The sequence below is a fragment of the Oryzias latipes genome, chromosome 6 (genome assembly GCF_053564925.1).
Source record: "Oryzias latipes strain Hd-rR chromosome 6, Olatipes_Hd-rR_3.1".
NCBI lineage: Eukaryota > Metazoa > Chordata > Actinopteri > Beloniformes > Adrianichthyidae > Oryzias > Oryzias latipes.
Window position 1 is genome coordinate 15,171,275 of NC_136242.1, and position 14,758 is coordinate 15,186,032.

Genomic DNA, 14,758 nt, shown 5'->3' on the forward strand with positions numbered 1-14,758 from the left:
TTTGTCTTCGGTTTACAAGCCTCTCAGTGACTCACAAGTGCAAATTATCCAACAGCTTACAAAGTCTATAAGCTGGAAATGAATTACACTTCGGGTCAGAGGTGAAAAAATAAATCTGATTAAGTCTTCTTCATTTTTTTGGTTTCCACCATTACTAATATCTTTCCTGCATGACATAGTGCCAGCGCAGAATGTCAGATCAGCCAAGTAACATTTGCTTTAAGGAGGTGGTCACACTCGCTGATCATCACTTAATTATATGCTTTGATTTCCAGCATAAGGTTGTCACTAACTCATCATTTCCACAGGCCCGTTTTGCACTTTGGCTTATCTTTTGTTAAATGATGAAGCTGCTTAATGTCATGTTTTTTACTTTAAGACTTGCTTAATTACACGAGGGATCATTTTAATCGTGCCTCTGACTATATTTTTTCTACATCTTTTTAAAAACATTTCTTCATAAAATGTCAGAACTTTTATCATTGTCAGCAAGTTAAATGAATTTTCTAACTTTAAAAGTTTTGTTTGGCTAGAAACCTTTGGGAACAGACTTGAAAGGCTCAAAGCTCCAAAACACTCCCCAACATCAAAGCTTTTTTTATTTTTATTCATCATGCATTAGATCTAATTTCTTTATACATTTCAGATAAGCGAGATCCTTCTTAGTTCATGGCAAATAGGAAAGATAACTCCCTCATAATGGGTGCTTCTTGTAAGTGAAACATGCAGTATGTCAGAGATGATGCAGAAAATGTTGGATAGTGAATCAGTTTTTCAAAATGATTTTGAATTTTCTTAGTGTTCCAAACACGGTACAAAATCGGAATATTACTGGAATATCTTAAAGCCCCACTTCAAAAATCCTTTGATCAATTGTAAAAGTGTTCCCAGTTGTCTTCTACTTATGATTATCCTTATGATTATTTTTTGGTAAAATAAAAAAAACTTGTGTTGTTTTCTAGGACATAGTTTCTGCAGAGTGACAGGAGTTCATCAGAAATTTGGGTTTGAGTTATGAGCGGGATTGTTGGTGCCCATCATACATCTGTTTACACTACTGCTTGCTCAAAACCCCAACCTAAATATCGAGCTCAGACAAGGAAAAAAAATACATGAATCTAGTCGTCTTCAAGTGAATGTGTCGGAGTGGGGGCTTGTGGCCTGCTGATTGTGGCTTTCATGTCTACATTCTTTTTTAAACTGCATTTTTTCAACTGCTCCTGATTCACAGCAATTTGGATAAAGGATACTCAGAAATGCAATTTTCTTTGTCTATGACTTCCATCACGAGAAAAGGAACATGATAAAAACACCAAAAACACCATTTTCTTTGGAGTGGGTTTTCAAGCCAACAGTTGACTGTTTGTGTAAAGTTTAAAAATAGAATGAAAATTTCAAAAGTGACACTTTACCTTTTTTTGCCTACAGAGTGGCGACCAGGCTCAACAGGCCAAATTTTGTCAGATCTAGACCTGACCTCCCAGAAAGAAGGCAGGTGGAGGCGCATTAACACTTTGGCACACTACAATGTAAGTACCGACATCTTGTGTTGCCTTGCTGGAAAAAAAGCCTTAATGAGACCTGAAAATAGCCAGGCGTTTGATGAGGGAGCAGAGTGGTAATGTGGGTGTATGGAAGGGATGGACGCTGAAATCTTTCACACCTTCTCAGGCAGTTTGAGACTCACATCTTTGCAATGTACGTGGCTTTTACCATTGCAATAAGTGCAGATGATTTTATATGCGTTTTTATCTCATTTTGATTTAATTTGGCTTAGAGTTACCTGTTTGAAATTAGCACAAAAAGAAAAGCATACAGTTATATTAAAAAAAAAAACCTGTTAAAACAACAAAAGAAGCTAAGAAGAAATAAAACTACAAGTTAAGTGAAATTAAAAGTACCACCTAGTTTGTAATTTCTTACAGAAACATCTTTAAAAAGAAAGTAAAAAACCTGAGATTCAAGGAAAGTTTAACATGCAGGTTTAACGTACTTCTTGGCATTCTGGGGAAAAAGGTCACTCATCTTGCTTTTCGATTATGAAGATTTACATCTCTCAAAGGTTCTCTGCCTTCTTAGATTCCACCTGCTGATGTCTCACAGTTGTTTACAGATGAGTGGCTTTCTTCTATGGATTTATCGGCCGTACCATAGTAGTGTTAATCGCTGTATTTCGTGCATCAATATTGGGGTGATGCCAGAGAAAATGTCTCGTAAATATCCCAGTAAAGACCCACTTGTCCATGTCCACTCAGGCTCATTGATCCTGAATTAGTTCACCGAAAACATAAAGGGGCTGCTGTGTGCAATCACAGAGCCTATTACACTCAAAGGTAACTCGAGTGTGTTTGCTTTGTTGTGTTTGTTGTCTAACAGAGGACTTGTGTGTGTTTCAGGTTCGCGATAACGCCACAGTTGTTCTGTCTAAAGTGTCGCACACGCTGCATAACTATGACCAAAACCAGGAAAACCACGAAGAGCGTACGTATTTCTCAGCACACTTTATAAAAAAAGACTTTATAAATTTGCGTGTGCTCCCACAGAACCCATGCCTTTCTTTTGTTTCCTGGGAGATTTTCTCAGTATCCCCACTCTCATTAAACATGCAAATAAAGCTGTTTTATGTGTAGAACACTTCCTTTGTTTTTGTTTCTTTTCTTTCAGTTTAACCTCATTTCAGACGACGTATTTAGCATTTCTTTTTAGGGTTTCACAGTTAGTTAAGAAGCGCCCTCCCACTTTTCCCATTCTGTGAATACAATTCATAGAAATCTGCATAGGCCATAGCAACAGTAATTAGAAGAAAGTTACAATCGTTTTATTTTATTTCCCCCCAATAGGAAATGCTCTGTTGGATGATGATAAAGTGTTTCACTTGGTGAGGCCAGCTGAGGAACTGGATGAGTTCAAATCAAAAAGAGGAAGCATAAAAGACAAATCAATGACCAAAGCAATTACAGAGATCTATCTGACGCGGCTTCTCTCAGTCAAGGTAGGCAGCAAAGATAATTATTTCTCCTTTTTGGCTTGCTCATTGTATCAACATAACCATTGTTTTTGGTTTTTTAATAAAAACCAAATCCCAAATTTTTAAAAGGAACGTCTACTACTTTCTTATAAAACAGCATATCTCTCATGTTGCATAAAATGGCTTCGTTTCACGAGTTCGATATTTGTTCTAGCTTCAAATTATTTGTGTTTCTTTGCAGGGAACACTTCAGCAGTTTGTGGATAACTTCTTCCGCAGTGTGTTGTGCTCCGGCGCCGTCGTTCCACCAGCTGTCAAATATTTCTTTGACTTCCTAGATGAACAAGCTCTGAAACACAACAATGTGGATGAAGAGACCATCCACATCTGGAAGACCAATAGGTACATACTTCACTCACTGACAATGAAGTCCATGTTTTACTCATGTAAAAGTATACTTCCTCTTTTTTGCGCTTAGATAGTTGCAAACTGCTTTAGAAATAAACTGAATAAAATAAACTGAAATTGGATTTATGAACATTTATAGTTGGAGTCTGGGAGTAGTGTTTGTTGATTTATTAACTTCAGCTTGGACAAGAAGGCAGCTGTTTAAGACAATGTTTGTTGAAATCCTCCTTTATTTGTGTTAAGATAATTTTCTTGAGGTCAGAAATCTTAAAAACAAATCTTGGTTAAAGAAACCTAATAATATTCTGTATTTGACAACTTCTAAATATTGTTTTTTAGTTTGAATTTTTGTAGGTTTTTTTCCATCTTTTTTCCCCCCTGTAATTTGGCAAAAATACCACTTTTTCTATCATTCAGGAAACATTTTCCATCAGAATAAGAAAATGATTCCAAATCTCCAAACAAAATGTTGCCTTTAATCCTATTTCCAATGCAACATTACTTAAAGCTACTTTTTTTAAAAAACACGTTTTATGTAGAAAACAGTTCAAGCCCTCCAAATCTACTTGACCTTTGTTATCAGAAAAAATACCCAATTCTATAAACCACCGAACCCATTTTTATCCATTTTTTTCCACTCAAAAATGTGGTAAATTTTTACGAAAAGAATGTAAATTGTGACACTGATACTTAAGTGCATTTATATAATTTTCCTAAAATTCTGATTTCAAAAAATTCCCATTAAAGACATAAAACACAATGTCTGAATGTAGTCAAACAGATTTTATTTGACAGATTTGTCCTTGACAGACACAAAATGTTTTACGTGTCTGATTAAAACCCCAATTTAAACCGTTGGTGACGTTCAAACTCTCTAAGAAATAAAACTTATTATCTTAGATAGATCTGAATACAAATGCACTGTTCCAGCTTACTTTGTTTGCATTTGCAATCCTCGTGCTCCCATGTGGCATTTAAGTGCATAAATTAGTGTCATACTGGCTGAGGCTCAAGCTTACAAGACGACGTGTTGCATGTAGATGCCAGCGATTGACGCGAGCCTGGCAAGAGAGCGCCAACACAAGGACAGGAGATGAGCGATTTAATTACTTACTCCACTCAGCGCCACATTCTGCATCCACCCGTTCTGTTTATCAAATCATCTGAGAGCCATGTATTAAATATGAATGTGTGTATAAAGCATAACAACAAACAAACATGGTAATTATGTCCCAAGCTAAATTAATTCTGTGATTATTGCAATATTGCTATTTTTGCTTCTATTGTGTTCTTACTGCAGCCTCGCTCAGAGATATAAAAAAAAAAAAAAGGGAATGAATTTTACACAGTTTGTGTTCCGTGTCTCAGATGGGAGGCTTTCACTCCGATCAGTGAAGGAAAGTTTTTGGAAAATGTTGTGTTTTCGACAATCTTGTCAATTCTCCAGTTGATATAAAACTGGAAGGAAGCGTGTTTTGAAGTTCAGAAGGGAAATTAGCATGAGCAATCGAGCATTACATTATCTAGCTCATTCTTTATGTCGTTAGGGGGGCTTAAACCTGAAAGTTTTAAAATTACTTTAACAGTTCTTTTTATTAATGAAAAAAAGCATAATGTTATTTTTATTTACCTGAAAAATTAGGGTGTAACAACAATTCGAATCATAACATAATTTGAGGTTGACGATCCAATTCACTGACCTTAAATGAATCTAGGAGATCTTTAGCCAAATCTTTAACCAGTGTGACTCAAAGAGAAATACCTGGGTATTGAACAGCGCAGGTGAAGTTTTCCAGATTCCTTGTATTTCTTGCAAGATAATCAAGTGTAAATTAAATGTGTACAAACAAACAAGTTTACTTCCATAAAGTTCAGCCAGCTGTTGTTTTTCCACATCAAAATGACCCAAAGGGAACATTAATAGAACATTCTACCACAGTTTGGTCACAGGTCTTTGCTAAATTCAAAGTGTTTCCATACATTAGACTGGAATGATGGATTGATCATTTCTGCTTCCATCATGTGAGTGTTGTCCGCTGTCATATACTTTGTCGTTTTTAGTGAAATAAGCTTACCGTGCCTCAATCTAAATGGTATTTTCCAATATATAATCGATTTATTTCATTTTAAATTGATTTTATAATGGTATAGGTTGACTTAATTTGATTAAAAACTTACCTTAAATAGATCACTCTGGTTGAATTATAGGAATAGAAATCGATTCATCGATTACGTCGAATAATTTTCTGAAAAAGCAATGTTTCAAAAAGGGGCTAAAGCTAGAGATGAAAGGCAATTTTCTAAATAAACCTGACACTTACTGATGAAAGTCTTTTCTCCAGCCCTATTATTACTGTGTACAGCACTCAATTGCACCTGAGGAAATTGCTCTCTCAAGTGAAATGTCCCCCACACTTACATGAAGTCATTAATGATTGTTGTCGTTATCCTTCCCTAGTGCAAAGCAATATTGATTTTTTTTTTTTAAATTAAATATATTTTTTCTATTTTGCAGCCTGCCTCTGAGGTTCTGGGTGAACATCCTCAAGAACCCCCACTTCATCTTTGACGTTCACGTGTCTGAAGTGGTGGACGCTTCACTGTCCGTCATCGCTCAGACCTTCATGGATGCTTGCACCAAAAGCGAGCACAAACTCAGCCGGGTGAGTGATGGCTAAACAAAGGGAGATGGAGGACAACAGGGCAGAGGGAATGAAGTTAAGGCGCGAGAAGGAAAATGGGAGAAAACACGATTATTTGATTAAACTGCATGAGAATTTCATTCTTGTGCAGTCCACTTGGAACGCTTGACTGTCACAGGTCAATCATTCTGAAGGGCTGTCATTTTTGCTCTTGTTTTTCTCCAGGACTCTCCAAGTAACAAGTTGCTCTATGCAAAGGAGATCTCCACCTATAAGAAGATGGTGGACGAGTAAGTACTGCCTTTACTTGGAGTGCCTCGAAATGTTCTCCAGAGTATTCCGGGGCCTTTTTAAGATATCCCCTCTTGCCCTCTCCGTGTGTGCAGCTACTACAAGGACATCAGGCTGATGGTACCCGTCAGTGACCAGGACATGAACACTCATTTGGCAGAGGTGTCACGGGTGAGAAACACAGCTGTCATTTTCTTTGCCATTCAGATGGTGTTGATATGGAGACACAAGTGGTTACCATGGTTGCCACTTGTTTAATAGTTTAAGTTTAATAGTAGTTTAGAATAAATTTGACGTTTCCACTATATGGTGTGTCGTCAACATAATTTATTGACTTATGGATCTTATCTAAAAAAAATTGAAATGCCATAGAAATGGAATATATGTTTTTATTGTGCATCTAATCTCCTATGTCCTTCTAGTTATGTAATTTATTATGAAAAATAATGGGTATTGCTGGAAAATATGATATAGAATGTAGATTTATGGATGTTTTGTTTACATGAGGAAACAAAAAGGGCTCCATTTATCTATTTGCAAGTCTATGGTTTCATTTATTGCATCCCCAACCTTTAAATTGTCATTCATCATTTGCAGTCTCACACAAGCAAACTGAACACACAAGTGGCTCTTCATCAGCTTTACCAGTATGCCAGCAAATACTATGATGAGGTAAGAGGCTCTTCTCATTCTTATCGCACCCAAAGGAGGCTATTCCACTGTATGCACTACTGCCTGCAATATTTTTTTTTTTTTTTTTTATTCCTTTCAATTCTGATACACCAGAAAAGAGGAAGTGTGAAATTTTAATTGAAAGCATTTCTCTGGGATGTGAAATGGAAAATTGTTCTGGGAATTGATTTTTAAGAGTCCATTGTGCTTTGCCTCTTGAGGTCACAGAAAATGGATAAACAAATCCAAATGAACAAGTTGGATAATCAAATTGGGCTGTCAGTCTCCCCTAAGTGTTGCTCACAACAATAACAGCTTAAATGACGTGTCTGTTCATGTCAAATACCACCATCCTCTCCACCCACTTTGCCCTTTTTTTTTTTCTACCCCTGTCTCATTTTTTTTTTTGTTCTGAAAATTTCAGCTTTCACCTTTTATGCTGTCCTTCCAGCTCTTTCATCTCTCCTCTGCGTGTTATTCCTGACTTTTCTTACTCTTCTTTTTGTTTTTGTTTTTATTTCAGATCATCAAATCACTGGAGGACGATCCGGCTGCCCGGAGTAAAAATCTGACCACACGGCTCAACCAGATCGCTGCTGCCCTGGAAAACAAAGTGACTGATCTCTAATCGACTGAAGGGCGGGAAGACAATAGAAGGACATTGCCAGTGACTCAAGGGGCTTTTTTTTCCTGGGCATAAAAAAATGAAATAAATAAAAATTAGAAATGTTAGAGGGGACTAATTTGATACTGTATACTTTACAACCTGGCCCTGGAGCAATTTTCAGTTCTGTGGAGTAACGGAGACTAATTAAATGCACATGGAGAGCAAAAATGGGGAACAAAATGATGGGTTGCGCTGTTATAGGTACGCCTTAAGGCTCACTTGCCAAACCTTCGAGGTCTGAGCGCTCACTCGTGCTTCACTGAATATTGCTCCCACAATGCAGCGCGGGAGTCTCCGAGAATTAAGCCCTTCTGTGGATAACTGGCATCAGAGAGAGAGAGATAATCAGATGTTAAATGTCACTTCGTGTAGAAAAAAAAGGATTTAAGAGTTGTACTATATATTTTTTTTAGTGTGAGGTCTTGATGCGAAAAGCTTTATAAGGAAAAAAAAAAATTATCTTTTTAAATGGATCACCTTGTGGTGCCGACAGTGTTTTTATTAGCCTGCTTGTGTGTTTGTCGATGCCTGTGAAATGAGGAGGATTGCCAGATTTGATCATGTGAATGTGAGACTGTGTGGGAATGTTGCGTGCACACACACACACACAGGATGCCTACTGTCAGGCGTCAGAGTGAAGTGGCGCCTGCTTTGTTGTCATTTGAACCCCCCTCCCCCCCTCCCTATAACTGGTAAAACTCTAGAGCTTGTGCTCTAGAAAAGTTTTACAGCAGAGACCAAAGGGTCCTCTCCAGGACGCTGGTTGATCTTGCAATGTGCAGGCTCATATGAATGACAGGTCACCAGTCGTTTCAGAGACATTTCAGTTCAGTCCTTTAATTTCGATGCAGATTTGCTGGATTACCGCTTGTGCTTGTGGAAATTGATGATAGCACAGACGTTCTCCCTTTATTGTACAGTGCCATGAAACATTCCTATTCAACTAAAGCACAGAAAGACGTTTGTAGAGTAATATCTATTTTAATGTCAGTTAATGACTGAATGAAATTTCTTTTCATTTAACTAGAAGCCATTTACTCTGCCATGGAACCGTGTCACTCATATTTGTCCTGCAATAATGTCAGTACACCATGAGCCACAGTTGTTTTATTTGTCATATAGTAGCAGGTCAGCAATATGTTCGATTTATTTTCAGTTATTTTTACATTTTCGATTTTTTATTGTTGTTTTTGCGTGTGCCTATATATTTTTTTTCTTATCAAATTGCGGTAGTTAGAATAATGATCCAGTGTTTTGACTCTAAAGCTATAAAATAGCATCTAGCCAATGGTAGTAATTTGTCAGTTGGTACTTTAAACGGTATGTCCTGAACAAACTGTAGAGCTTTTAGAGCTTTTATGATTTCTGGGAGGTTGGGCTAAATCATGTACATAAGTGCTTTGATAATTATGATATTGATATGTCAACACCAGAGAGCAGACAGGGATGGAATGAGGATTTGATACTTCTTGGGTCATTAAACTACATTCCCAAATTGTAGGATTTGCTGTTGACAGATGATTCAATTGTCCTTCTTTGTATCTGATCACAGATGTGTACAGTTGATGGAGCAGAGCGAGATCTAGAGACCCTAGAATGTTAACGATTCCTGCCTGCCTTGGCTGCAGCGAGGTTTTTCCACAGACCTCAAATCTGCCTGCCGGCCATCTCAGCGTGGCGTTCAGGCACACCAACCAACAGCACTTGGCACTGCCCACCCACTGCAGTGCAAGTGCAAAGTGCCACTCTGTAAATTGAAATCAGCAGGGGAGGCTTTTGATCTTAATTGCGTGCCAACTGCAGATTCCATCCTCGTCTCGGCTGTTGTTTACCGCTGACTCCTTTCTCACTGACAGAGCTGACGTAAGAAGCTTCTTTCAGAGCCTTTCTTTAACCAACAATGTGCCTTATTGACTAGGATGATAGATGTATATTGATTCTAAATTATTCTGTCAGTAACCTAGGTGATTATGATAATGATGATAGTGCTATAGACAACAGCAATGTTTTGGAAATTGTAATCTTATGTGTGCTGTCTAAAATGCTAGATGCCCTGCTGCAGCCATGTGTGTGCCAATAGGCTGAAGACATTTCAGTATGATTTCTGTAATGGTTGCAATATTACTGTGTGCGTTTTTTTTCTTTGGGTGTTGGTGTGTGCTTACTAGGATTTTGGTGGCTCTAAGGCAAAAAAAAAGCCAAAATGAATAAATGTAAAACAGTGTGATCAGGGGTTTCCCCTGAAAATGTCAGGCATTCAAAACTAGTCTGAAGATAAAAGTGTAATCTTATGTAGACTGAATGAATATAGCTCAAAACCGTTCCAATGGTGTTTTATTTTCCCACCCTGTATTTCGAAAACTATTTCAGAGTGTGTACGATAAATGACTATCTATACTCGACAAAGGACCTTTCTTACTGCTGTGCAGTTATTATTTTTATTTTTGTGTTTCCTATAACATATAAATCTTTGTAAAACAATGTTGAAATACTGTTATCTAACTGTATACTCCTATGCATTGAGTCCTGGGACAAAAGCAACAAAAGAGAGAAAAAAAAAATGTTCGTGCAGTTGTCGAGACCTCTCCCCCCCTTTCCAATTTTGAAACTTGTGAATGTGCTGTAATGATAAAAGAATCTGGGACGCTCTATTTTCAGTACAGAACAGTACAGTTAATGGAAGCCAATGTTTTCTCCACATTTAAGGCAGCTTAGAAGATTCACAATCTTGTTGCTAATCTGGTTGTGATGGATGTACCTAATTTTACTACATTGTATGTGTGGACGGAGCGGTTACCCACTGGTTTCGTCATGCGGTCCTTGGTAAATAAACTCAGAGACATATATACCCTTCACATCTGCTGTGATTCTTGCTCAGTATTGATTTGATTGAACTCTCATACCTTATTCATGAGGGGCTGCTTCGCAGTCACCTTGGGTGATAGCTGCCACAGGCAGCTGATTTGTTATTGAAGTAAACTATTTAATCTTCAAGTCTTTAGTGTTTACATACTTCACAAAATGATCCACGAATGACTCAGAAGCCTAAAACACGGGAAGATTTTTTGGGGAAATGTGACAATTAAAGCTGACAGTCCCTTTTTAATAAGGACAGTGTTGAAAACTTCTTCTGGCTTTTAAGATAAATGCTCTTAATATAATCCAGCAACTCTGCAGCACGGATCCATCTTCATAAGTGATATGATAATTACTGTTTTTTCTTCAAATCTTAAATCAAGTTCGTGCTACTAGTCTGGCAACGCAAAAAAGTAATAAGTGTGGCATCATGACATTAGTTAATATAAATGGCAGTGTGGCATCCCTGTCATTGGCAATGAATGCTGGAAAAAAAGGGTCTCAAAACATTAATTATAAACTGACAACTGAGAATGAAATTGAGGTTAGAAAAACATGAAAGGAAAAAAATTGCCTTCTCCCAGGGCTTAACAGACCCTGACGACTAAGCAGTTAAATCAAAGGCAGACCAAAAGCCTTTGTAGGCCATCTTCTTACTGAGCAGATCAGTGATGCAGCACCCGATACCGTACTTCAAGGACCGTTGAATACATATTATGTAAAGCACTGAATCCAGTGTATTATCCTTGGCCACTTGTTGTAAATCTAAAACCCTTTAGTATTTCATGTTTCTATTAGAATATGCAACTTGCATTAATTGTATTTACAGGATTGAAGAATAACCCTTCCCCTTAAGAGTTGATATTTTAAACAAACGTGCAAGAAATCCTACAGGATAACAGCTTTGAAGGTGCTTATTGTTGGATACTGTTACTCTGGAGTCACTTAGTCCTCCATGGCCTCCAGTATCTCCACCCAGCAGGTTTGATATCATCACCACACTTGCAACATCCTAATATTTGGTCTAAACTTACCCTGTAGTTAAAGAGAAGAGTGAAATGTATAATGTAAATGGTGTTTTAATCAGATTTTATAAGCAAATTAGAACTAGACTTTTTTTTTTTAATCACCTAATGACCAAGATGGGTGTTAGCATATCTAGTCCTTGTATAACAGAAATTAAAAATTGAGAGGTCAAAGGGCTCAACTGCAAGGGTTAACTTGCTGGTGAAAGCAGCAAGATTGAAAAAGATTAAGACTGACGATATTTTATTTTCATTTGGGTAAGTATTACGACGGAGTATTAGGGCCACCAAAAAAAAAAAAAAATTAGAGCCACCAAAAAAAAAAGTTAAATTACGAGATTTTATCTCGTAAATTTAGGAGATTTAGGAGATAAAAACTCGTAAATTTACGACTTTTTATCTCACAAATTTACAACTTAAAATCTCGTAAATTTACGAGAAAAAAAGTCGTAGATTAAGGAAAAAACACCGAAGTTTCTCGTTTATCGGAACCTAGCTTAAGTTGAAGATGAAGTATGTGGAGCCTTTTGTGAAGCTTCATTTCCGGATTATCATAGGTTTAAAACAAAGAGATTCTGAACCTTTTGGCGACTCAAAATCAGATTATTTTTTATTTAAGCGGAGTTTAATATGTAAAATAAGGAGCTCAGAGACACGTTTGGGTGTAGACAATCGCTGCAGCCTTTATTCTCCTTTTCATTCACATATCCTGAAGTTCATTTGTCTCATTACGTCATGAACCTGTCATCCCAACACCAATGCGGAAGTAAACAGTCTTACAAACGCCCCCTCCTGCAGATGAAATGTCCCGTTTCAGCATAAAACAATAAAGAGGAATGAAAATAGTGTTTTATATTAGCTTTGGAACGTTGAAAATGCCAAAAAAGTGCTCCTCCTTTTGTGTGACGGAAGCGTCACACAGACGTAGAGATCTGGTCTTTGGTGGAGGAAGAAAGGATTCAAGCAAACAGCTGCAGGGACACCGACGACGGCTTCATCGGGCTGCAGAGATCCTGCAAACCAACCATCAATAAATAAAACTTTAATGAATCGTAAATCAAACAAATGACCTTCCAGACATTTGGAACGTTATCAATAAACATCCAGCTCACCTGTTCAACAAAGTTTAGTCGGTCTGCTCTGCTGCTGCACGGCGTTCACCTGCTGCTCTGCATGCTCACTTCCACTGTTCTTCTTCCACTTTCGAACGAGTCGCATGGTAAATTTGGCAATGTTTTACGCCGGATGCCCTTCCTGACGCAACCTTCTCAGGCCGGGCTTGGAGCCGGCGGAGGTAGGGAAGGGAACAGGGGGCAGCCCGGAGTCGAACCCGGGTTTCACGGACGGAAGGCGCCGCAAACCAGCACGAGCTAAACTGGCTCCCCTATGCTCACTTCCACTGTAATCTCCTAAAATTACAAGTTTTTTTCTCCTAAATTTACGAGTTTTTATCTCCTAAATTTACGAGATAAAATCTCGTAATTTTAATTTTTTAGGTGGCTCTAATTTTTTTTTTTTTGGTGGCCCTAATACTCCGTCGTATAAAGGGCCACTGCTGTTTTTGCAAAAAAATAATTTGCTTGCAAATTTAATTTTTTTTCTGGTTTCTTATGTTAACTGGTTCTTTAATCTTTAATTATTTTTCTTTAAACAGGTAAAAGCTGAAAAAAGAAAGATTTCATACTACAAAAAGGCAAAAATGCTATAATCTATTTAAAACTGGCTAGATAAATCCATAAACAAATACATTCTTTGTATTTGTGAGGGATGAGGTTCCCATGATGACTTCATGTGTTTTGTATGTTCGAATCCCCATATAAACTAAGGCGAACAAACGCAAAACCCCCAAATGACGAAATAAAAAGAGACGAAAAGTGGTCAAACAATTAACTGATTGTTTATGCCATAAAGTTCAGATTTCGCATATAGTATGAATGGTGTGGAACATCCCGTCAAAAAACGCGCCTTATCGTAGCACCTCATTTTCTTCTTTTCATGCAGAAAAGCAGCACATCGCAAAGACCAATGAGGTTAGTCATTTTTGATTGACGTTCAAAATTGACCAATGGAATCGCTTTCTAAAACGTCATTGAGGGAGGATCTACCTCATTACAGCATCGGCACGCACCGGTAGACCTTCGCAAAGACGGGGTCTAACACCGTAAAGAAATGGTGGCACATTTTGAACCATATAAGTTGCCAAAACTCATCAATATTGGTTATGTTTTAAACGATTATTGATAAGTCATTCCACGGTCCCTATCAATCTGTATAAAACGAATTTCCTCCAAAGTCACTGGCTGTTTCACCATCCACCTTAGACTGCATTTAAAACGAGTACACCCAGTTGCAAAAAGAGGGAAGGTTTTTGTATCCGCGGCAGATGATCAAAGATGAATGAGGAAGCTAGCTTTGTTTATCTCGCCACTGCACATTAAAGCGTGCAGGAAGACATGGACCCGAAATGGTAAAAAAATATATCGTTCATACTACGTATTCCTTTTTTGCAGTCATGTTGAATTCTGTGTTTAAACTGGACCACAGAGTAAAGCCATCCAGGTGTTGCTAAAAACAAACAATATTAGCATGCTACGAGTCAGTATGGGCTGCATGTGTGATGAAGAACAGCACTGAACGAAGCTTTAAGTGAGTCAACTGATAACGAAACATTTATAATTTATATATTTCTACTATTGATTATTCTTCAAGTCACTGTTGTGAGGAAAGAAGTCAACATTGCATTTTCATTCATGATGCTAAAGTGTAGCTAACTATGCTAATAGTCACTGTTGGCTGTCATCGGCGGGTGATTTGATTTCTACACTGTTGATTCTACCAGAGATGCTAAAGAAAAGTCAATAATATTTGAACTGAAACACTAGATTTTGTATAAAATAGTTACTTTTTAACAACATCATTTACTGAGATGTACAAGCTAGCTCTTGTGTGTATCTTTGCCCAGACAGCTAGCGCGGGGATCTGCAGTGACACAGAGCCCCAACAAAAGCACACACTTACATTCAACAATGATACATTATAAGATTATAATAACACAATAGTTAAAAGGTTTTAAGATGGGATTACGGAGCCCCTAAAGTGAAAGAAGTAAAACACACATAGATATGGAATAGTTTAAACACCAAACGAACTTATCTGCAAGTTTTGCCTTTTTACACAATATTAAAAGAACAAAATATGATCAGAAATTAAGCAAAAGAGTTTAAATGAA

The 14,758-nt window shown here is 37.5% G+C and overlaps 2 protein-coding genes across 6 annotated transcripts in view; both read left to right on the forward strand.

Annotated features, from left to right (window-relative positions):
* plxnb2b (plexin b2b) overlaps window positions 1–10,503 on the forward strand; it is a 121,093-nt gene extending 110,590 nt beyond the window's left edge. For both annotated transcript variants that reach the window (XM_011475918.4, XM_020703861.3), the window contains 9 exons: window positions 1,429–1,529; window positions 2,397–2,481; window positions 2,841–2,992; window positions 3,210–3,370; window positions 5,892–6,039; window positions 6,244–6,308; window positions 6,405–6,480; window positions 6,907–6,981; window positions 7,505–10,503. In XM_011475918.4, coding sequence (XP_011474220.1) covers window positions 1,429–1,529; window positions 2,397–2,481; window positions 2,841–2,992; window positions 3,210–3,370; window positions 5,892–6,039; window positions 6,244–6,308; window positions 6,405–6,480; window positions 6,907–6,981; window positions 7,505–7,609 — 968 coding nt within the window. In that variant the 3' untranslated portion in view covers window positions 7,610–10,503. The remainder of the gene's footprint in view (window positions 1–1,428; window positions 1,530–2,396; window positions 2,482–2,840; window positions 2,993–3,209; window positions 3,371–5,891; window positions 6,040–6,243; window positions 6,309–6,404; window positions 6,481–6,906; window positions 6,982–7,504) is intronic.
* Window positions 10,504–13,863: 3,360 nt separating this feature from the next.
* Window positions 13,864–14,758, forward strand: part of tubgcp6 (tubulin gamma complex component 6) — a 30,953-nt gene continuing 30,058 nt past the window's right edge. For 2 of the 4 annotated variants that reach the window (XM_023955650.2, XM_023955651.2), the window contains exon 1: window positions 13,864–13,996. The gene's annotated coding sequence lies outside the window, so the exon portion shown is untranslated. Of the gene's footprint in view, window positions 14,176–14,758 lie in introns of all 4 variants that reach the window. The other 2 variants (XM_078949301.1, XM_078949302.1) reach the window with 1 other exon arrangement.